The 25173-nt window shown below is 35.3% G+C and overlaps 1 protein-coding gene across 5 annotated transcripts in view; it reads right to left on the minus strand.

Annotated features, from left to right (window-relative positions):
- The window catches only part of SOS2 (SOS Ras/Rho guanine nucleotide exchange factor 2), a 76523-nt gene that overhangs the window by 45871 nt on the left and 5479 nt on the right, over positions 1 to 25173 (minus strand). For all 5 annotated transcript variants that reach the window (XR_006603391.1, XR_006603392.1, XM_004738741.3 and 2 more), the window contains exons 2-6: positions 12639 to 12764; positions 9645 to 9776; positions 8370 to 8534; positions 4829 to 5032; positions 2304 to 2447 (exon numbers count right to left, since the gene is read on the minus strand). Coding sequence is in view for 3 of the 5 variants with exons in the window: in XM_004738741.3 (XP_004738798.1) it covers positions 2304 to 2447; positions 4829 to 5032; positions 8370 to 8534; positions 9645 to 9776; positions 12639 to 12764 (771 nt within the window). In the remaining 2 variants the exon portion in view is untranslated. The remainder of the gene's footprint in view (positions 1 to 2303; positions 2448 to 4828; positions 5033 to 8369; positions 8535 to 9644; positions 9777 to 12638; positions 12765 to 25173) is intronic.

Genomic DNA, 25173 nt, shown 5'->3' on the forward strand with positions numbered 1-25173 from the left:
AGTAAGCGAATACTCTTCTACTATCAGTTTAATTGTCTCTAAAATGATGTAATAAAAGTGATCTATATTTTCAAGAAAATATACGAAAGATTGTAACATTAGAAAATCTTTTACATGAAAACAAAAGAAAGCACTTTTATTGTTGTTGTTGCCATTTTCCAACAGCAATAAAAACAGCCGATGAATATACAAAGATGTTCCCCATTAGTTTTAAAAATAAAAGCTTTTCTCAGGGCGCCTGGGTGGCTCAGTGGGTTAAAGCCTCTACCTTCAGCTCAGGTCATGATCTCAGGGTCCTGGGATCAAGCCCCGCATTGGGCTCTCTGCTCAGTGAGGAGCCTGCTTCCCTCTCTCTCTCTGCCTGCCTCTCTGCCTACTTGTGATCTCTGTCAAATAAATAAATAAAATCTTTAAAAAATAAAAAAATAAAAATAAAATAAAATAAAAGCTTTTCTCCCCCTCATTAGACTGGTAAAAATGAATAGAATAACAACTGGATTTGTGGGGGAAAGAGCAGTATATATTAGAGCTTATTTGGAAGTAAATTTGGTAAAATGTTTTGAAGTTCTAAAAATGTCCTATCTTTAATACTACAATTCCACTTCTAGGAATACATCCTAAAATAATTATTAGACTATGAAGACAGTATAAATATATTTGTTGTATATTGTTTACAATAACAAAAAATGGAAACAACCTAAATATTCATTTATTAATAGTAAGGAGTTAAAATATGTTATGGTGTCTCCATATAACATGGTACTTATTCAGACTTAAAAAACAGTGTGAGGGGGTGGGTGAAATAGGTGAAGGGAATTAGAGGTACAAACCTCTAGTGAGTAAATCACAGGGATGAAAAGTACAGCATAGGTAATATAGTCAACAACACTGATAATGTTGTATGGTGACAGAAGAGAACTATACACTTTGCAATGAACACTGTAAAGTACAGAACTGTTGAATTTCTATGTTACACATCTGAAACTAATAAAACATTGTATGTCAACTAAACTTCAACTGATATAATAAAAAAAAAAGTGTGGAAGTCTTTTTATTAGCAAGGAAAATGGAAAATGTTCATGATATATTAAGAATAGGAGACGGGTGCCTGGGTGGCTCAGCGGGTTAAGCCTCTGCCTTTGGCTTAGGTCATGGTCTCAGGGTCCTGGGATCAAGCCCCAAGTCAGGCTCTCTACTCAGAGGGGAGCTTGCTTCCCCCCCGCCTCCCCCCCGCCCCCGCCTGTCTCTCTGCCTACTAGTGATCTCTCTCTGTCAAATAGATAAATAAAATATTTCGGAGAAAAAAAAAAAGCAGGAAAAAAATAGTAACAGTCTGTTTTTGTAAATACACAGATTTGTATCTATATATAGAAAAATATTTTTAAGGATTAAATAATATATGTTGTATGGGGTCCCTGGGTGACTCAGTGGGTTAAAGCCTCTGCCTTTGGCTCAGGTCATGATCTCGGGCTCCTGGGATCAAGCCCCACATCGGGCTCTCTGCTCAGCGGGAAGCCTGCTTCTCCCTCTCTCTCTCTGCTACCTCTCTGCCTGCTTGTGATCTCTCTCTATGTGTCAAATAAATAAATAAAATCTTTAAAATAATATATGTTGTAAAGATAAGTTATCTCTGGGTGTTGCTAAATTGAGTGACTTTCATTTTATACTTGCCTCTATTTTTCTGAGTATTTTTACAATGAGCTATATTATTTTTATAATCATCACTTAAAAGACAAAATGATTTTCACCTTGGGAAAAAAATTAAAATATAAACCTCCTTTTCAATTTTTGGAAATTAAGACCAAAATCTACAAAAGCTAAACAGCTACGGATGTGCCATTAAAAAAAGTCCTAAATGTCGGGGCACCTGGGTGGCTCAGTAGGTTAAAGCCTCTGCCTTCGGCTCAGGTCATGATCCTGGGGTCTTGGGATCGAGCCCCGCATCAGGCTCTTTGCTCAGTGGGGAGCCGGTTTCCTCCTCTCTCTCTCTCTGCCTGCCTCTCTGCCTACTTTCGATCTGTCAAATAAATAAATGAGACTCTGGGGGGGGTGGGAGTCCTAAATATTACTACCCAACCAACTTTCACTATACATATTATCATAAATACACTATAATATACTATAAAATAAGTGTCACTAAAAATATAGACAATGTAATTTCAGTTTGCTACTGGTTCAATCTGAAGTATTGTTTTATAGCAGTCAGGAACATCCTCTAATTTTCACAGAGAATATCTTACTAAATTTTTTAATTCACTATCTAGAACTTCAATGAGAATTACAAAATAGTTTTGTAAACTTACTTCTGCCAAATCTTCAAAACAGCTTCCAGCTAATGGATGAGGACTGCTTTCATCAGTCATTTCAACTGTGTCTTCAATCAAACCTAAAAGTTTCACAGTTAATTCATGTATATCTGAAATGTTACTGAAAATCCTGTCAATATCCTGAAAAAAAGAGAAGTTAAGATATGTGAGGTTGAAATAGTTTAACAATTACTAAATATAAGTAATATAAGTGTTAAGGGTGCATTTTCATCCAACTGCATACTAATATATTCCAAGGCATATATTCTATAACAAAGCATAAGTCCATCATGAATATAAAAGCAAAATTTAAAAAACCTTCTGGATTACACGCAGTAAATTGGGAAATACAGATTGCAGATAGTTTTGTTCAACAATTCTAGAATCTCCTATAGTGAATAAATCTAAGCAACTCTTTATATAGAGAATTCCGGCATTTGAGTATTTTAAAATTGGCTAAAAGGATAAAAACCTTTATCAAGGTTTTACAGAGCTAGTTAACAAAAGCTGGGTTCAAAATGAAGACATGACTCCTAATCCAAATACAATCGAGTTTCATAATTTGTGACCTGTCTCCTAAATTTGGGGATGAATTAAGACTTAATTCAAACTTCCATGTGTGAATTACATCTGAATTAAGAAATGTTAAGTCTTCTGGACACAGACCATTATGACTAATTATGCAGATTATGGTCAACTATCATCACTCTTCTATCTTGTAATGGAAACATTACATGCTATGGAACGTAACAGACCTGAGCATGGATCTTGGCCCCATACCTGTTAGATAAATGACTCTGGAGTAGGTCACTTACTGTGTTTCAGGCACTATTGTAAGTACTTGACATGTAATCTCCTAACAGCCTTATTAGATAGGCACTATGATCATCCTCATTTTTACAAATGAGGAAACCAGCTCAGAACAGTTAAGTAATTTGCTCAAGGTCACACACCTGGTCTATTACATTCATTCGTAAGGTTCCTAGTAGGATTAAATGAGATGGTTTCTACAAACTGCTCTTGGCATATATTAGGTTCTCCACAAATGTGAGCGAGTGTCTTGAAGACAAAGGGGTAGGGCCTAAACGAGTAAATTAAGATTAGTTTTAAGTCACTCATTGCTTTATCAAATATTTGCTGAGTACTATGCTCTGATCTCAGATGGTCTTTGCCTCAAAAGTTTACAGTATTTTGAGACTAAAAAATACAATAGAAAAAAATATAGTAAATATAGTGAATCCATATCTAAATGCTAAAAAAGCTAAAAAGGATACAATATGAAGGGAAAAAAGGAATTCCCTCTTTCTCTTAACCCTTCAGTATCATGAAATTTTTTGCCAAATCAGCACTATCAGTGAGAAGAGAGCCCATAAAAACTAATTCCTGAGGAATGAAAACTAATGGGGCAAAGAAGATAAAATAAGCTACCAGTATCTGCTAGGTATTTATTTTTAGAACCAGTTATACTGTGGTATAAAAGAACTCAAGTTCAAGATCAACCTCTGTAACTAACCTACCAAATCATAATCATTTTGTGTAAATTTCCTCATCTCAGTGAGGTAGAGATATTAATACCTGTTTTATCCATCTCAGAAGAGGTTATAAGGGTCACATAGACAGTACTTTGAAAATGACAAAATGCAATTATTTAAAGCAGTGTGTCCAGTGGGAGCTGCTACAAAACATTAAACGTAAGTACCAAAAAAAAAAGCGAACTAAAAAACCTTACATTATCACTGAAACTCATGCTTTGGAAAAGAATCAAAGAGGCTAAATCACTTCCTAATCTTAAACACTCAGCCAGCTGTGTCTGCACATTCACTCATGTAATAGTTATTTGGGGGAGGAAGTCAGGAGGTAGAAAAAAAGGCTGAGTACTTAAAGTGAAGGGCAGACACAGACATCTAAGGAAAAATAAGTCATGGGATGAAGGAAGGAAAGGAAAAAAAAACATTTTAAAAAAGACACTATTTGTCTACCTTTATTCCTTAAGTTGACTTTAGAAGCTACAGTAGTTAAGAAAAAGAAGGACAAGGCTCCCATCCTATTTCCCACCACTTCTATCCCATTTTCCAGTGGAATAGCTCTTTGTTTATATGGCACTCTGCATAAACTTCTTAAAAAGTTCCACTGTTAAAACTTTAAGCCACTGCCTTAAAGTACCTACCAAAGACATGAAACAGTATTAAGTCTTTCTTTTCTAGACCATACATCTTTTTCACTATGTGAAAACGAATGATTATAAACCTCAAATCTTGCACAGCAGAATTATTTCATTCCCATGTAGTCCCCCTTTCTAATCAGGGCAGCTGTGTGCACTTGTGTCTAACTTTCACTGTCATGCCCTTAATGTGGAACAATTCACATATTTTTAAAACTATAAATACTACATAATAGAATATTTTTGCTTATATACTCCAAATATAAAAAGTTCTTATTTATGATTCTAAGCTGCTATTTAACTTTTGATTACACAGAATTTCAACTTGGTACATAGAATTTCAAACCAAAAAGGTACTTACAGAAGGTTTAAACAGCTTTCTGTCAGAAAGAAAGGCTTCTCGAAACACTTTTATGATCATATTTAGTTCTCGTAGATACTGCCTTTCCTCTGCAATTTCAGTTCTGATAAGGTCATAGTAGTTTAATTCACCTGAAGAAGTAGGTTCATCTTCACAGAGAGAAACCAAACCTATATCATCCTGATCAAACATGTCCATCAAAACCTGACAAATATAAATAATACCGAAACTTGTTTTCCATACTTTTATAAAATGGTCTCAAGGTATTTAGAATTAAAACATTACACAATGAGAGTTGTGTGTATTACAAACTAATTTATGTAAGAAAATTCAAATAAGAGAAATATGAAAAGTTGAAGGGAAAAAACATTCAAAACTGGATATGCACAGATAGATAAATATTTATGGAAATAAGATAAACCTAATTTATATAATATGTGTGTATACACATATATGTGTGTATGTACATACATACACACACATAAACACACATATATAATCGCAAAAAAGAGCATACCTTTGAATGACAACAATCTGAGCCAAAATCCTGGTTCAACCACTTACTCACCTGTGATTACAGACAAGTTATTTATTCTTTTTAAAGCAGGTTCCTTCTACGTAAAATGTAACTGATAAAAAAATTCAATGAGGTGATGTACGTAAAATGCATACTACTATGTCTGGTAAAGAGCAGGCATTCAAAGTGGTACTTCTTTGTCCTACTGTAAAGAAAGCTATACACATTTGGAGAAAAAGAAAAGGATACTATTGTGGAAGCACATGACAGAACATAGTGTGATGCTTTTCTAATGCATATTGACTATATCAGCAACAGCTATTAAGCAGTTAAAGAAGGTGCCTAAACCAGTGCAGGAAGAGAGGACTGTTAGGAGATTGGTTACATACAGGAGAACAGATCAAATAAGAAAATACATTACGAAAAATGGGAGCCAAATTTCTGTCAAAAAGACAGTTACAAACATGAACAAGGGTAGGCTAAAATGAACCCTGTGGTATTAGTTTTGAATTGGAGATATCTGTGAATTCATATATAGATAGATAATTCTTTTTTGGTAGACACAAAGTAGTTCTTGAGTTAGAAGCTTAAGCCTGAGAGAATGGTAAAGCAGCAGATTTCCCAAAATTGTTATACCCACTCAGAAATAGGTCAATAAATACTATCTTCTAAGCAGAACTGAATTACTGCCTGCCTTATAGGTCCATTCCCACCTAAATGTAGGTTGGTGCTAACACATATCACCTATGTTGGAAAATAAACAACTTCTGAAAGTACACATCTGTATTAGTTTTCTTGGGCTGCCATAACAACAAAAACATTGGTAAGAAATAAATATAGATGTGTTGTATACATATAATGTATATAAACACACACAGTCCCCAAATCTGGCCTCTAGAGACCAGAACATGTACACTGTAATAGCAGTGAGCTTATCTAGAACCCAGATCTTGGTTTCTAAATACCATTCTTCACTAAAAGGAACCTGGAGTTTTTAGAAAATGACTAATCAGGCTTGAGCAGCATGTAAAGAAAATTTGAACCTGGAACATCTTCTGTCAAAGGAAAGTGTTCAAAGAATGATACAGAGAGAAGCTAACTTAAAGAAACTCCCACTGGCCAGATCTGGAACAATGTGAATTATCAAAATAAGTAATAAAATAATGGAGAGCATACTAAATAAGAATCCACGAGTCTATATTAAAATAAACAAATGAAGAAATTTCAAGTGCAATGAGGAACAAGATATTCACAATCTCAAAATATTCCACAAAATATTTATTAATTACAAAAGGGAAATTAGGCAGAGAAGCCTGGAAAACAGCCCTTAATCAAGTAATCAAAACGAACGTCACCAGTAAAGGGACAAATCAAAACTGCATGCCATGTGAGAAATGCAATGAAAAGAGTACAGCATTACTTCTAGAATATTCCTGGCCAAAGATCCATAACCTAAATCTAATGAAGAGAAAATATCAGAAAAAAACTAAAGTAAGGGATTTTTTCTTATAGAGCCCAATGTGGGGTTTGAATTCACGATCCTGAGATCAAGACCTTAGCCAAAATCCAGAGTCGGATACTTAATTGACTGAGCCCCAGTAAGGGACATTTTAAACAATAACTAGTTGTAATTCTCAAAATTATCAAGGCCGCAAAGGTTAAAGAATTATGAGGAACTCTTCTAGACAGAAAGATAGATGACTAATTCTGGACTGGATCATTTTGTTATAAAGGACATCACTGGAACAATGGGCAAAACCTGAATGGGGCCTGAAAATTACAGAGTATAATGTATCAAAGTTAATTTCATACTATGGGTATGCAGAAGAATGTTTTTATTTGTAAACTATGTTGGCAACTTACTCTCAAATGGTTCAGGGCACAGGGGAGTATCTTTTATTGTACCTGCAACTTTTCTAAGGTCTGAGAAAGAAATTTTTTTTTTAAAGCATGTAATCATAATTTTAGAAGTCAAAATAGAAATGTCAAGGAATTTCTACTATGAAATTCAAGTGTAAAATGATCTTTGAGACCAAGACACACTAGAGCAGATCTCAATCATAACCACACATCAGAATCACCTGGGATGCTTTCAAAATACACTGAGGTTAGAGTCCTAAACCAGGCCAAGTAAATCAGAACCTCTGGGAGTAAGATGCGGGTATCAGCAGTCTTTCTGGTAGTTCTGATGTACAATAAAAGTAGAGAACCACTGGCATGTGCCAAGTTCTAGGGGTCATTCACCCTTAGTGGTCTAGTTTAGGCACCTTATCTATGAAGTGTTCTCCCCCATGCCAGAGGTGATCACTTTCTCCACTGTATCTTTGGCTTATGATAGTTTTTAATCACACTGTGCTGCAATTATTATATTTTTTACAATATTTTTACTTCCCACTAAAATGAATTCCTTCTAACACACGGATTGCTGTCTTGTTCAATGTGGTACCATTAATGCTCAGGACAGTGACTGGCACATAGATACCCAAAAATGTTAATTTAAAAAGTAAAAAAAAAAAAAAAAGTAGAAAGGAAAGAAAAGGAGGAGAAAGGAAAATAAAGAGATTCAGTTCCTTCCCCCAGAGGCTTACAGTCAGGAAGCAAAGAGGTAACGTACAAAAAAAAGTATTAGAAGCAAGAACACTGGAATTACAGTATTTTGCTCTCTACCTGTGCCCCACTGTTCTGTGAAACCAAAGTATACTTTTCAAAATTACTTGTACTTAAAAGTACCTGAATGCTCTGTATACATTTTCTTTCTAAAAAGATAAAATTCTAACTATTTTTCTTAAATTGGCTTGAGGCTTTGGATGTTTTTTTCTTGTAGGTAAAAGGTTCCTGATGGGGTAGGGAGGAGATTCCCATCCTGTCATATGCTGAATATAACATGGTTTGTCTAAAATGCCAGCATTTTGTCTCCCAACACCAGGAATTATAAAAATTATGAATATCAACATGTATAAAAAAGGTCGAGGTGACATATATTCACTATATTCAAGTTAAGTTTAAATACCTTTTAACACTTACCTTATCTGCACACATTGACACTTTAATGTCCTGCTGAGATATTTCATAATGTCGGATATTAAAAACATAATTACCAGCCAACTTCAAAATATCAGCTGAGATATACTCTAATACAGCCACAATATACAAGGATACCTGATAGTCCACTTTGTACCCTAAAACTTCCTGTGGAAAAAAAAAACAATTTAATTCCCAAAAAATGGCACTGTCAAGTATCACTTAGACACTTAAAAATTTTTTCCAACATTCTTGCTTACAAAGAAACTTTCTATAAACCAAATGTCTAAAGTTATAGGTATAATAGGATACAGAATGAGCCACTGGTCCCAGTATGAGGGGTTTTTAAAAAAGAATCTAATCTAACATCTGCCTTTAGTATCAAGGAAGAAGAGATTATTGATTTAATATAGAAATCTTGGCCAGGACTTCACTGAAAACCTCTTAATTAATACTTTATCCAAAACCCATTAGACAAGTATCTGCTATCTTCAAGGACCTGTAACCAATATCCCCAAATGACCGTGGTTTGTACTGAGGGGAGGATGTGTACATCTGAGGGAGGAGTTAGGGGATGTCTTGAAATTGCTACCAAGAGGGCATTCAAATCCACATACATCAAATATTCTCTATAGATCAAATAATATTGCCTAGTCTATTTTTCCAATGCACATAAACATATCTATGATAAATACAAATTAATTTTAAAACAGTCAAAAACACCATAGCTTTTGACTACATATATAATATATATATATATTTTTTTTTAAAGATTTTATTATTTATGTGACAGAGAACAGGAGAGAAAGAGAGAGAAAGCACAAGTGGGGGAGGGGGAGAGGGAAAAGGAGAAGCAGACTCCCCACTGAACAGCTCAAAACCAGGACCCTGAGATCATGGCCAGAGCTGAAGGCAGACACTTAGGTGACTGAGCCATCCAGGTGCCTCGACAATATATGCTTGCCTAACAAGAGGTTGAGAATCAGTTAGGGGTAGTACTCAACAGAAGATACCACAAAGATGTATTATTGCTTATCGATAACTTTTAATATTATTTGAAAGGAAATCCGATTTTATCAGTTATTTATTTTTATTTGTGCACACATTTATATATATATACACATATGTGTATGTACAAGTACATCCAAGTACATACAAGTACATGCACATACTAACATAGACCATGCTATAGAAGTACTATATAAATACACCAATATATTATTAGGTATTATTCATGACAAAGAATTTCCCAATGTTTAAATATTTTTTTTTTACTACCTTCAATGAAGGATGGATTTTGTCCACAGGCAGTAGGAGAGGATTTCTTCGTTTTCGTTTTTCTATGGCAGATTGTGCATCAGCAATAGCCCACTTATCAATTGGATGAGGAAAGGTCTTTTGAACACGTTCCTGTTCAGATCACAGCAGTACTATTGTTAATAGAAGTGTTCATAACTTCTTCATACAAAACTAAATTTTATCATCGCTAATGCTACAGAAAATAGTGACATAACATGTTCGGATTCCTGTAATAACTACTTATTTTTAAAAAGAATCAACAGGACTCTCAAGATTTTTTGCACACAATTCCCATGAGTAAAGAAAAAGGTGAAATTTAAACAGAACACTTTAAGCACAAGCATAATTAAGACGGAATGAGAACTAGGAAAAGTAGTAACATTAGGAGAGATTAAAACCAGTATGTAATATTCACCGGTGATTTTACATAAGGTTCCTAGGGTTAAAATTACTTACCTAGCATAAGCAGTTAACTCATTATTATCAATTATTATACAGCAGTCTCCTTTTGCTTAAAGATTCAAATATAGAGAAGAATTTTAAAAAGAAGATGCCTTGTACCTCTTAAAGGTTCAAGTAGGTGACAAAGCTCAAAATGGCTTCAGGAAACACATCTTCTGCCAAAAACAATCTAAGCCTTTTAGGTTACTATTATGGTTCTTTTAATCTAAAATTTAACCAGTGGTTGACATGAATAATGAGAACTAATGATAGGTGAATCAAACTCCAATTTGTAGCAGGACTTCCTGTTTTCTAAAATTATGTTCTCCTCTTTTAGCATATTTAGCTATTGAGAAGTATGCTTTTTTTTATACTAATGTCTTAAGAGTTGAGAGTAGGGAACCAAATGCTTTAATTCCAAGAGTCCCAAAAAATCTTAAGGGCTCAATTCCTCCAAATTAAGATTTTCCTTCATACTGGAAGTTGCTGCTTTATTATAGAACCAATTTTCAAAAGAAAGGTAATGTAAACAGTAAAATATAAAAGTAATTTTTGAAAGCGGTACTAATATGTATTTCTAAAAACCTAAAAATACTCCCATGTAACTAAGCCAAAATAAGTATTTTAGCACTAATTCACATAATTCTTAGAGGCATGTCAGTATATTAATCAAACAGTAAATATCCTTAAGATTTTTACTAGTCCTTTATTAAAGTGATATTTATATGCAGTAAAATGCACAGATCTTAAGTGTACAATTCAGTGTTTTGGTGAAAAATGCTTACACCTGTGTAACCATCAGTTTAATAAAGATACAGAATATTTCTATCATCTCACAGGGAACCACCATTCTGATGTCTATCACCATTAATTTTAGCTGTTTCTGAACTTCATATAAATGTATCATACCATATGTACTCTCCGAGGTCTGGCTTTCTTCATTCTATATAATGTCTGTGACTTATAGCCATGTTATCGCACATATCAATAGTTCATTCTTTCATTTTATTACTGAATAGTATTCCATTTTATAAATCAACCACAATCTGTTTATTCATTTTCTTGTTGATAGAAATTTGAGTGGTTTCCAATTTTTGGTTATTATGAATAAAACTGCTTGGACATTCATACATAAGTCACATTCTGAACACATATTTTCATTTCTCTAGGTGAAATATTTAGGAGTAAAACTGCTGGGTATAGGGTAGATATACTGTATATTTAACTTTATAACAAACTTCCAAAGAATGTTCTAAAGTGGTTATACCATTTTATATTCCCACTAGCAATGTGTAAGAGTTCTAGTCATGCTACATTGTATTTGGTGTTATTAGTATTTAATTTTGTCCCTTGAAAGCAGTGTGAAACGGTACCTCAATATAGTTTTAATTTCTATTTCCCTGTGACTTAAGAGCTTGAAAGGCACCTGGCTGGCTCAGTCAATCGAGTATGCAATTCTTGATCTTGGGTTGTGAGTTTGAGCCCCATACTGGGTGTAGAGATTACTTTAGGGGCGCCTGGGTGGCTCAGTGGGTTAAAGCCTCTGCCTTCGGCTCAGGTCATGATCTCAGTGTCCTGGGATCCAGCCCTGCATCAGGCTCTCTGCTCCGCAGGGAGCCTGCTTCCTCCCCTCTCTCTGCCTGCCTCTCTGCCTACTTGTGATCTCTGTCAAATAAATAAATAAAATCTTAAAAAAAAAAAACAAGAGCATGAGCATTTTTCATGTGCTTATTGCTCAAATATCACATCTTCTTTCCTTGAAGTGTCTGTTTAAGACTTTTGCCCATTTTAGGGAGGAAGGTGTCTTTATTTATTTTTTTTTTTAAGATTTTATTTATTTATTTGACAGATAGATCACAAGTAGGCAGAGAGGCAGGCAGAGAGAGGAAGGGAAGCAGGCTCCCTGCTGAGCAGAGCCCGATGCAGGGCTCGATCCCAGGACCCTGGGACCATGACCTGAGCCGAAAGCAGAGGCTTTAACCCACTGAGCCACCCAGGTGCCCCAGGAAGGTGTCTTTTTATTATTGTCTTGTAGGAATCAACATTTTGGATGCAAATCCTATGTAAGGAATATATATCACAAACATTTCTCCTGATTTGTCACTTACACCTTTTTCATTTTCTTGTTAATTTTATTATTTAACACTTACTGCATTTTGAGTCCTCTGTAAAAAAAAAAATATTTGGTTAACCCCAGGTTAAGAAGATATTCTCTGCATTCTCTTCTAAAACTTTATAGTTTCAGCTTTTATGCTAAAGACCATGATGCATCTTGAATTAATTTTTATATGAAATAGATTTCAAGGGTTTTTCCCTCATAAATTTATCCAGTTATTTTAGCACTTTTTTTGATGAAACACTTTCTTTTCCCCATTGATTTGCCTTGATACCTTTGTTGAAAATAAACTCGGCACATATTCCACATATGATTTCAATGGTTTCAGTTTCCATAATGATTTAGAATGATAAAGATTTAATTTAAAAATCTGTACAATGGTTCAGTGATATTTGAAATATCAAAATAGTTTTTACCTCCACATCTTGAACAGTCCTTGGTTGAGCCATGCATAATTTATTAAGCAGCTGAAAAATCAGCTCTTCAATATAAGAGAGAGATTCTTCATTAGCTGAGAGAGTAGGATGTACTTGCTCTTGAACCTTTAAAAAAAAAAGAGTTCACAGTTAAAATACAGGCCAAAATATTTATATCAAAGTCAGAGAATCATGGGGCGCCTGGGTGGCTCGTCATTAAGCAGCTGCCCTCTGCTCAGGTCATGATCCTGGGGTCCTGGGATCGAGCCCTGCATTGGGCTCCCTTTGCTGCAGGAAGCCTCTTCCATTCTGCCTGCTTGTGTTCCCTCTCTCGCTTTCTTTCTGTCAAATAAATAAAATCTTTTTTTTTTTTTTAAAGATTTTATTTATTTATTTGACAGAGAGATCACAAATAGGCAGAGAGGCAGGCGGGGGGTGAGGGGGTAGCAGGCTCCCTACCGAGCAGATATCAGGACCCTGAGATCATGACCTGAGTGGAAGGCAGAGGCTTAACCCACTGACTCAGCCACCCAGGTACCCCAAATAAATAAAATCTTTAAAAAAAACCTCAGATATTCTTATTTATAATTATTAACATTTTAATGGAATAGTTATTCAAATACAAACATAAAACCAAAGTGGGGGAAAACCCACCTCTAATTGTTGCTCTCGGTAAACATTCTTTAACCCACAGAGCAGAAACTAACAGAAAACTTAAGTAGTCTAAGACCTACTTTTGTAAAAACCAAAAACAAAACAAAAACCTACAGACTTTAATACAGAATATTTTTTAAATTATGCATTTTAAAATAGTTTCTAATTTCCATTATGGCTTCCTCTTTGACATTTAGAATTTAGAAGTATATTTCTTAATTTCTGAACCTATAGTATTTTTTTAAGTTCTCCTTTTTACCGATTTCTAGAATAACTGCATTATGATCAGAAAACATACTTTCTAGGATTTCAATCTTTTTAACTTGTTGAGACTTGTTCATTATATAGGTCTAGATGGCGTCACTGACAAACTTAAACATTAAGAAAGAAACTAGAAGAACAACAAAATAGACAAAAAGAAAAAAAGAACAGATTTCCCAACTTTTTGTGAGACTAGCCTTGATATAAAAGCTCAAAAAAAAGATGAAAATAAGCCATTTTTACTCATCAGCTTAGAAATAAAAGCCTAAGTAAAATATCAACTAAATTCCATAATACATATTAAAAAAAAAATGTGACCAACCAAGTGGATTTATCCCAGGAATGTTAAGTCGATTTAATGTCAGATAATGAAGCAAAAATATTTTACCATGCTAACAGATTAAAAAAGAAAAGTAATTATGATAATATCAATGATTTAGGGAACATCTAAAAAACTCAACATTCATTCATAATAAAAGCTCCCCATTAATTTAGTAAAAGGGTAGCTATAACAAAACTACAATAAACCTCATAGTCAATGGTTAAATACTAAAAGCTTTCTTTTTGATATCAGGAAAAAGGTAAGGATACTCGCTCTATCATCTCTATTCCATATTGTACTGGTGGAGAGTGCAGTCCAGCAAGAAAAAGAAATAAAAGTGTAAGAATTTGAAAGGAAGAGATTTATAGATGATTTGACTGTCCACTACAGCAATTAATTCTATGTGTCAATTCGTCCAGGCCACAGGGTGCTGAGACATTTGGTTAAACATTATTTCTGAGTGTGTCTATGAAGGTTTCTGGGTAAAATTAACATCTGAATTGGTAGCCTGAGTAAAGCAGACTGCCCTCCCCAGTGTGAGTGGACCTGTCTGGTAGGCTGAGTAAGAAAGAATTCTTTCTCTCTGCCAGTCTTTGAGCCAGGATTTTGGTCTTCTGCCTTGAACTAGGACTTGGACTAGGACTATACCACCAGCTCCCCTGAGTCTCTGACTTACTGACTGCAGATTTTGGACTCGCCTACCTTTATTAGAGAGAGACAGAAGAGAGGGAAAGGAGAGAAAGAGAGGGGGAGAGAGAGAGAGAGAGAGAGAGAGTATGTGGGTGTGTGTGGGTGTGTGTGTGTGTGTTTCTGTTTCTTTGGAGACCCCAGACTAATACAGCCATGAAGAAAAATCAAAATATTGTACAGATAATTTTTTTTAAAGATTTTATGGTTTATTTGAGAAAGAGAGAGAGTGCACGAGCAGGGGGAAGTGCAGAGGCAGAGGAAGAGAGAGAATCTCAAGCAGACTGTGCTGAACATGGGTGAGTTAAGGCTTAATTCCACAACCCTGAGATCATGACCTGAGCTAAAATCAAGAATCAGCCACTTAACCAATATGTCCAGGTCCCCCAAATTATTTTAATTCATAAAAAATAAAATTTTATTTCTGTGGAACACAAAAGATGAAAAACAAAAATCTTAAATAGTATCATTTACAATGGAATAAAAAATATATCATGTACTTTGGAATACATCGTAACAAAAGAAGTACAGATTTAATACTACAAATATATCAATTCTCAAACTGGTCCACAGACTTAATTAAAATCATAGTCAAAACCAAAAAGTCTGTCTGCTGAAATTGACAAGATAATTTCAAAACTTATATGGATGTGCAAAAGGCTAAGAAAATCAGGCAGTTATTCCAAGAAGTAGAAGTACTTACTGTAATCGTTATTGGGATCTATTACAAAGCTACAGTAAGAATGATATTGTTATAATGACAGACAAACAGATGAATGGAAGAAAAAAGAGTCCAGAAACAAGCCCATAAATATACAGACCCTTGATTTACAACAAAGTAGTATTACAGGGTATGAGGGTGGGGTCATGGGAAGGTGGGGAAGCATATAAATAGTGAACAACTGGATACCCATACAGAAAGAATGAAACTCAACTCCGATTCATACTCTACACAAACAACAATTCTAGCTGGATATTTTATTACATAAAGACCTAATAAACTGGTACTATAAAACAAGATATTATCTTCACGACCTCAGGATAGGAAAGGATTACCTAAACAAGACAAAAAAAATTACTATCCATAAAGGAAAGGCCTGATAAACATAACTTCAAATTAAAAATTAAAACAATGTTCATCAAGACCTTTAAGAAAGTGAAAAGACAAGTATGCAATGGAGAAGATTTATGTGACACATAAAACACAAGGGCTTGTATCCAGAACTCGAAGTTCAGCAGAAAAAAAAAAATGATAAAAATCCCAATACAGGGGCACCTGGCTGGCTCAATCAATAGAACATGTAACTCTTGATCTCAGAGTTGTGGGTTCAAGGCCTATGTTGGGCAACAAGTCTGCTTAAAAAAGAAAAAAAAAAAAAAATCCCTATAGAAAAAAACCAAATCAGCACTTAGCAAAAGAAATTCAAATGGCATATAAGAGCTGTAGATCTTTGGTAATGAGAGACATGCAAATTAAACCACAATGAAAACTATTAACCCATTCATCAGAGAGCAAAACTAAAAAGCCTGATAATACTAAGTGTTAGTGATTATGCAGGACAATGGGAACTCTCAACACACTACCACTGGAGTGCAAAATGGCTCAATAATTTTATTTTTTTATTTATTTTTGGCTCAATCACTTTAAAAAAACTTTGCCATTATCTACTAAAGTGCAAGATATGCCAATACCCTATAATCAATAACACTGGAAAATTTTGTATGTTAACAGATGGCAACTAACCTACTGTGGAGATCACTTCATAAAGTGTGTATATATATATACACACACACACACACACACACACACACACACACACACACATATATATATATACCTAAACCTAAGCTAACACTATATGTCAGTTATACTTCAATTTAAAAAATCAAAAACTTAAAAAAATATATGCATACCCTATGACCTAGCAATTCTACTGCTAAAGATATACATGTCTGTTTAGAGCTATGTAGTCCAACACAGCAGACATTAGCCACATATGGCTACTAAGCACCTAAAATGTAGCTCTACTGGAATAAAACAGATTTTAAGTGTAAAATATATGCCAGATATCAAAGATTTAGTATAAACAAGGTATGTCAAATATTTCAATGTTTATATGCATTATATGCTAAAATGATTAGGTCAAATAAAATACATTATTAAACTCAATTTCACAAGTTTCTTTTTACTTTTTTAATGTGCCTATAAGGAAATTTTAAATCACTTATATGACTTACATTATATTTTTATTGGACAATATTGTTCTAGAGAAAGAAGCACACGGGTTTCCTAAAAGACATGTATACAAAGGCTCCCAAGTAACATTATTAGTGATACCTCCCAACTAGAAACTCAAATATCTACTCAGAGTAAAATAAACTGTAGCATATTCATACAATGGAATATTGGAAGAAAAATGAGTAACTATAGTGACATAAAATGTGGCTGTATCTTCGAAATAATATTGGCAGAAAGAAGCCAGACAAGGATACATACAAAGGAATTCTGCTTCAGGGCGCCTGGGTGGCTCAGTGCGTTGAGCCTCTGCACTTCAGCTCAGGTTGTGGTCCTGGGGTCCTGGGATCAAGCCCCACGTCCAGCTCTCTGCTCAGGAGGGAACCGGCTTCCCCCTCTCTCTCTGCCTGCCTTTCTGCCTACTTGTGATCTCTCTCTCTGTCAAATAAATAAAATCTTTAAGAAAAAAAAAAAAAAGGAATTCTGCTTCAAGATCAAACAAAATGAAGCTATAAAATTTAGAGACACGTTTATTTTATTTTATTTTATTTAAGATTTTATTTTATTTTTTTAAGATTTTATTTATTTGACAGAGATCACAAGTAGGTAGAGAGGCAGGCAGAGAGAAAGAGGAAGGGAAGCAGGCTCCCCACTGAGCAGAGAGCCCAATGTGAGGCTCGATCCCAGGACCCCGAGACCAAGACCTGAGGCGAAGGCAGAGCCTTAACCCACTGAGCCACTCAGGTGCCTCTAGGGACACATGTTTAAATGGTAAAACTATAAAAGAAAAAGCAAGGCAGTGATTACCATAAAAATGGTTACCTTCTGGAGATTTCTATTGAGAAAAATGCTATATTCCTTAAATTGTGTATTTATATTTTATGCATTTTTGATTGCTTTACTACTTCACCATAAATAAGTTAAAAAAGTTGGAGAATCACCTAGCAAACAGAAAACGGAAGGATAAAATCACAATAAAATAAGTCAAAAGGGCCCTGCTAGTCCCCAGCTAATCAATGAAATTAAAACATCAGATTCCTGGATACAAAAAGAATATCCTACAAGGTTAGGGTGAAGGGAAGAAGTGGGTCATATACAACTTATGTATTAGATCAGTTCCAGACTTCAACCTTAACACTAGAAGCTAGAAGACAGATTTCCAACTTAGAATAAGATCCTAACAAACTATCAATCAAATGTCATGGTAAAATGAAGACATGCTTAGACATAACAGGTCAAAAGTTTGTATCTCCCATGCACCCCTTCTCATTAAGCTTTTATAGTGTGTACCACAGTAAAAACAAGAGTATAAATCAAGAGTAAAATATGGTATAGAAGAAATGAAGGAATCAATACAGAAAAAAGGCTAAGGGAGTATCCAGGATAAAGTGAAGGGAAATTATGAGAGATGTACAACAGGCGTAAGGTCACCAGTCCGGACTACAGAAGATCAGAAGACTCTGGGAGAAACTGTCTCAAGAAGATGAAATGGCTCAGTCAAATAATTTGTGACTCTTTCTTTTTTTAAAGATTTATTTATTTACTTTAGAGAGAACAGGAAAGCATAAGGAGGGGCAGAGGGAGAGGGATAGAGAATTTAAGCCCACATGAGGCTTGAACTCACAAACCTGATCTCATGCACCCCAAAGATGTGACTCTTGATCTCACCAGGGTCATGAGTTAGAACCCCACACTGGGTGCAGAGATTAGTAAAATAAATAAAAACCTCAAAAAAGATTAAATTGGTAAGAGCATCTGAAGAATCTAAAAATCTTAAGAGGATATTTAGACAACTGATAGAGAGTTTAAGCTTGAATTAGTAGGTACATAGAAAACTACACAAGAAAACAAGACTATTACTAATTCCAGTAAAAGTAAAAGGTTAAGTAGGAAAGAAAAAGTGGTGTATATGTAACAGCATTTACAGTCATAATAATGTAAACTTTGAATACTAATCCAAAAAAACCTAACATATAACCATGGCATGGGGTGTGAGGCAGGAAGTATATATGTATGATAAGGTGTGTATGGTGGGAAGAAGGAAATATAATGTGTATTAAAGAATATTAGGGTGCCTGGGTGGCTCAGTCAGTTAAGCACTGACAATGGATTTCAGTCCAGGTCATTTTCTCAGGGTTGTGAGATCGAGCCCTCCTTGGGCTCCACACTCAGTGTGGAGTCCGCTTGAGATTCTCTGTCTCTCTGTCCCTCCTCCTGCTTGTGCATGCTCTCCAAAATAAATAAAACCTTTAAAAAAAAGGGGGGGGGGGCGCCTGGGTGGCTCAGTGGGTTAAAGCCTCTGCCTTCAGCTCAGGTCATGATCTCAGAGTCCTGGGATCAAGCCCCCAGGTTCTCTGTTCAGCAGGGAGCCTGCTTCCTCCTCTGTCTCTGCCTGCTTGTGATCTCTGTCAAATAAATAAATAAAATCTTTAAAAAAAGGGGGGGGGGGATTTTAAATCCTTACCTTCCATTAACAGATAATGGCCAAACAGAAAGATCAAGAAACAGCAACTTTTTTCAACACTCTAGTGAATCACTTTGAAAAGTTAAAAGTGACTGTTTCTGGAAAGCAGGAAATTTTGTGACTGGGAGGAGGTACTGCTATTTTTCTTATAAACCTCATAAAGTTAGTTATCTTTTTATTTGCAGGAATAATTTTGATAAAATACACTAACTTATAAAGAAACATAATATGAACTAGGAAGTGCGAAAAAGGAGAATACATAAAACTAGAGATAACAAATACTACCCTTTTAAGGACTTTGGGAAAGAAGAGTTTAAGTAAAGGAGTTAGATATTTATAAAGGACCAATATCCAAAAAGCCAGGCTTTATAATATTTCTTTACAAACTCAAGATCTGGGGGAAGTAAATATTTTCTCTTGCATCTTACACTTCTTTAACATGACAAAAAGAAACTTAATTACATCTTACCATATATTTCTATTAGATCAATAGAATTAAGAGACTTCTTTTTTAATAAAAAGAAAAGCATTTACATTGAAGTTTAGCAAGGGCATTCAAAAGGCTATTTCTTAAAACATCCTCCATAAAATCCAAGTGCCCTACTCAGTGAAAGTGATTGTGCATGAGAATTAAGATAATGTCTAACTGGGATGGATTTTTTTCCTGTGATTATGATTTTGGTAAATAACCTGCAAAGCAATTTTAACATTGAGCATCAAAATGTCTTACGCCAAAATTCTTAAAGTAACTGCCAATATGAAGTCATAAAAAATATATATATAATGTTAAAATCCCACACATAAATACTAATAAAACATCAAGTTGATAAAGAACCATACTTTGTAGTCGCAATGTTTACTATCTCAGCACCCTATGAGACAGTAAACAAAATTACCACACCAGAACTCACCCATCATAGTTTTCTGAAAGACTACTCAGAAAAAGAGCAATTAAAGTAATTTTCAGTCTTTAAAAGTAGATTAACAAGTCAGACCTGTATTTTAGTTACACCATATTTTCAAATTGCCAGAAGGTATTTCCTTATACATACTATAAAAAAGAACAGTCGTGATATTATATATAGATCCATGTATAAACACAAATAAAAATATTAAACTTTACATTTAAATGTTAATTACATTAAATTAACATTATGTTAATTTTAAAAAAAGAAAGAAAATGAAAAAAGCAGCTATAAACCAGAAGAAAATCTCTGTAGAACATATAATCTGATAAAGGATTTGTATTGAGATATATACAGAATTTTCAAAACTTAACAATTCAAAACAAGCAACTCAATAAAAATGGGCAAAAGACTTGAACAAACACTTTACCAAAGAAAATACATGCACAGTAAATAGCACGAAAAATGCTCAACATTATTAATCAATGGGGGAAAGCAAATTAAATCCATAAACATTCACCTCCTATCTGATCCAGCCACTCTTTGATAATTACCCAAGAAAAAAGGAAATGTATGTCCATAAAAAGACTTGTACACAAATATTCACAGCACTTTTATTTGTAATAGCCAAGATATGAAAATCAAAGGTACATTAATAAAGAGATAAACAATGGTATGGTAATATCCACACAATGGAATACTATCAAACAATAAAAAGGAGTGAACTATTAATATATGAAACAAAATGGAGGAATTGCAAAATAATTATGCTGAGTCAAAGAAGCCAGAAAAATAAAAAAAGAGTATATATTGTATGATTCCATTAATACAAAACTCTAGAAAATGCAATCTATAGTAATGGAAAGCAGATCAGTAACTGCTTCAGTACAAGAAATGGGGAGGGAGGGAGAATTAAAGAGTCAGAGTCGAGAGGAAATTACGGGCTGAAGGATATATTCAATATTTTAATTGTGATGGATTCACTGAAATATACATACATAAAAACTTATCAAACTGTATTACTTTAAGGGGCGCTTGGGTGGCTCAGTGGGTTAAAGCCTCTGCCTTGGGCTCACGTCATGATCCCAGGGTCCTGGGATATAGCAAGTCCTGCATCAGGCTTTCTGCTCAGCAGGAGGCCTGCTTCTAACTCTCCCACTCCCCCGGCTGGTGTTTCCTCTCTCACTATCTCTCTGACAAATAAATAAAATCTTAAAAAGAAAAAAAAAAATCTCACTCTACTTAGCTTAATATTATAAAAGGGTTTACCATAAAATAATCAAAACATGTAGAGAAGACTATTAATGGAGGCTAAAATTTTTGTCATTAAAATTTTCTTCCAATGGAATGAAATGGCACATGATCTGGAAGTACATTCCCATACAGGCAGGCCATTAGCCTGTAAAGCCAATAAAGTGCAGGCTAAATCACTGGTTTCCAACTTGTTCCAATGGCAAAGCATTTGGAAGACACAGTGCTCCTAGCAGAATGTGAAAATATTAACAGACTAGTATTACACCACAGAAAGCAGAAGTAATATTAGTAAAAATGACTATAAAAGTATAAACTACAAGCACATATCTGTAAGAGAAAACAAAAGATATCATAACTCTTTTTCCTGCAAAACCTCTCTATCTCTTGTTCATTTGTTTTACCTTCTTCCATTACTCATTAGCAAGCAAACAGCAGCAGTCACCACATCACAGACTTCAGAAAAACTTATGAGAGAAAAAAAAAATTGAAATTGAAAAAAATTAATATTGGCTTTTTCCCTCTGTGAACCAGGAGAAGATCACTATTCTAAATATGCTTTATTCAAAGTTTAAGGCTCCCTGGGCTAAGTACCCACTTCCTTCAGCATACTACCAAAACTACCACATGTACTCTTTCTTAAAGAACATCTGCCACAGGATCACCTGGATGGCTCAGTTGGTTAAACATCTGTTTTCAGCTTTGGTCATGATCCCAGGGTCCTGGGATGAGTCCTGTATCAAGCTCCCTGCTCAGCGGAGAGTCTGCTTCTGCCTCTACCCCTTCCACCCTGTTCATGATCTCTCTCTCTCTCAAATAAATAAAACCATTAAAAAAAGAAGAAGAAATACTAAAAGGCAACAATACCTTATTTCACTCAAGAGAAAAAATTCAAAGCAAGTTTTCACACCTTAACTATTTTTCTATCTTACTATTAGAATTCAGAAGTGAGATGGCTGGCATGTGACATGTATTAACACATTCATTTGACTTTGTCTCAAATAAGATAAATATGATGAGGCTGGTTGGCTTGACAACTAAAACTAACTTTACCAATTTAGTTATGTGGTGGATATTTTACATTAAATTAATGAGTGTGGTAGGCAGAATTCTGAGGTGGCCCCTAGGATTCCTACCCCTTGATGTACATGCTGTGTGTACTCCTCTTGAGTGTGGGCAGGAACTGTGAATATGATGGGATATCACTCCTATAATCAAGCTACCACAGAAGGCAAAAGTGACAAAGGTCCCTAATCAGTCGACTTGGTGTTAACAGAAAGATTATCATCCTAGGTAGGCCTAACCCAAATCAGGTAAGTCCTTTAAAAGTAGATCTAGAAGTATGAAATAAGAAACAGCTGCAGATGCATTCCTGTTGGCCTTGAAAAAGCAAACTGACATATTACAGGGAGGGTCATGCGGCAAGGAATGGCAGCAGCCTTCTAGGAACTGAGGGTCTCAGACCTACAGCTGTAAGGAAATGAATTCTGCCAATAACTACATGAGTCTGGAAGAGGACCCCAAGCCTCAGATGAGACTGCAGCCCCAGATAAAACCTTGACTAAGACCCTACGTAGAGAACCCAGCTAAACTGTGCCTAGACTTTTAATTTACAGAAATTGTGAGGCAATAAATTTATACTAAGCCCCTAAAGCTTGTAATAATTTGTTAAACAGCAACAGAAGATGAATACAATGAACTAGATATACAGCTCCAAGGATTCAACGAAAATATGTTTAAAGAACATATACGGTAAAATACATGTTACTAATTAATATCATCATAGCTAAAGTATATTAAAATTAATATTGTTTTCATTTTTTCAAGCCTTCCTGGATATATGGAGCTAAACAAAGTATCTCTAAGCAAAAAGTAACAGTTATACTTACTAGTCTTTTGGCAAGTCCTGGAAAAGCTAGAAAATGAAAAAGTGAATAGCTCTGAAGACCAGGTAACAAATCATTCTGCAAGTCAGGTGGTTTCCAACTTTTTACTTGAGACAAAATTGCAGGAGAACATAAATAAGTTACTGGCTGATATATTATTAAGACTCTTTTTGACAGATAACAATATAATTTTGTCATATAATTTGAAGAAAGTTTAAAAAATGAGCTTGAGGGGTGCCTGGGTGGCTCAGTGGGTTAAAGCCTCTGCCTTCGGCTCAGGTCATATAATCCCAGGGTCCTGGGATCGAGCCCTGCATAGGGCTCTCTGCTCAGCAGGGGGCCTGCTTCTCCCCCTCTCTCTGCCTGTCTCTCTGCCTACTTATGATCTCTGTCTGTCAAATAAATAAATAAAATGTTAAAAAAAAAAGAGCTTGATTGCTTTAAATTCTTCTTCTATTTGTGTTAACAAGGATTTTCGGGGCTTATATCTACAGAAGGGAAACAGGAATAGAACTGATGCTGAACTGTGACTCACAGTTCAGGAGGAGCAAGACCCTACCTCATTCTAGCAATAATAGTCACCCATGAAACATGAACTAATTTAAAAACAAGGTAGAGAGCTACACAGATGTCACTGAATAATGCATATTCAATAAAGCTTTATAATTACTAATTTTTCAAAATCCATGGCATGTGTGTTCTTTTTTTTTTAGATTTTATTTTATTTATTTATTTGACAGACAGAGATCACAAGTAGGCAGAGAAGCAGGCACAGAGAGATGAGGAAGCAGGCTCCCCGCTGAGCAGAGAGCCTGATGCGGGGCTCGATCCCAGAACCCTGGGATCATGACCTGAGCCAAAGGCAGAGGCTTTAACCCACTGAGCCACCCAGGCGCCTCGACATGTATGTTCTTTTGCTCAACTATATTGTATTAGCAATTCACCCTAAAAGAGAGATATTTTTAAAGATTTTATTTAGTTATTTATCTACCTACCTATCTATCTGGGAGAGAGAAGAGAGTGACGGAATGAGAGGGACAGCATGAGTAGGGGTTGTGAGGGAGGTACGGGAGGGAGAGGGACAGACAGTCTGATGTGGGACTTGATCCCAGGACCCCAGGTTCCCAGGATCACAACCTGAGAAGAGGGCGGACGCTTAACCAACTAAGCCACCCAGGAACCCTTATCTCTGCCACGTTGAGAAAAGACTGAACAGGACAAGGGCAGAAGAGAGACCAGTTACAGGCTATTTTAACATTCCAGGAGATTGGTGATGGCTTGGCCCCAGGTGGTAAAAGTGAAAGTATGAAATGGTGGTTGAGTATAGCTACAGTTTTTAAAGTAGAGCTAAACAATTTGCTGACAGATTACACAAATTAGGAAAGGCAGGATTCAAGAATAACTCCAGATTTTTATCTGGAGCAACTAGAAGGATGCAGAAGCTGGCCATTTACTGATAAAGGATACACTACAAAAGCAGCAGGTTTGGGTGGGGGGAGAAGGAGATCAGTATTGGTTGAGATGCGGAAGTATCAAGAAAGGAGTTGGTTACCCAACCTCAGGAGAGAGTTCTGAGCCAGAAATAAAAATATGAAAATCATCAAATACAGATGACATGCGAAGCCATGAGGCTGGATGGGATCTACAAATGACTGTAAATAAAAACTTAAGTCCAAAAACTAAGCAATGAGGAGGTCAGGATAATGTAGTTTGGGAAGAGGAGGAGGACTTGACAAAGGAGAGGACAGAAAAGTAATAGCCAGAGGGAGAAAACCTGCAGAGGTTGGTGTCCTGGAAGCCAAATAAGGAAAAGATTTCAAGAAAAAGGAGGAGTTCGACTGCCAAATCCCGCTAATGGGTAGGTTAAGA

The sequence above is a fragment of the Mustela putorius genome, unplaced genomic scaffold, assembly GCF_011764305.1.
Source record: "Mustela putorius furo isolate JIRA1106 unplaced genomic scaffold, ASM1176430v1.1 tig00000129_pilon_pilon_pilon, whole genome shotgun sequence".
Classification (NCBI taxonomy): Eukaryota; Metazoa; Chordata; class Mammalia; order Carnivora; family Mustelidae; genus Mustela; species Mustela putorius.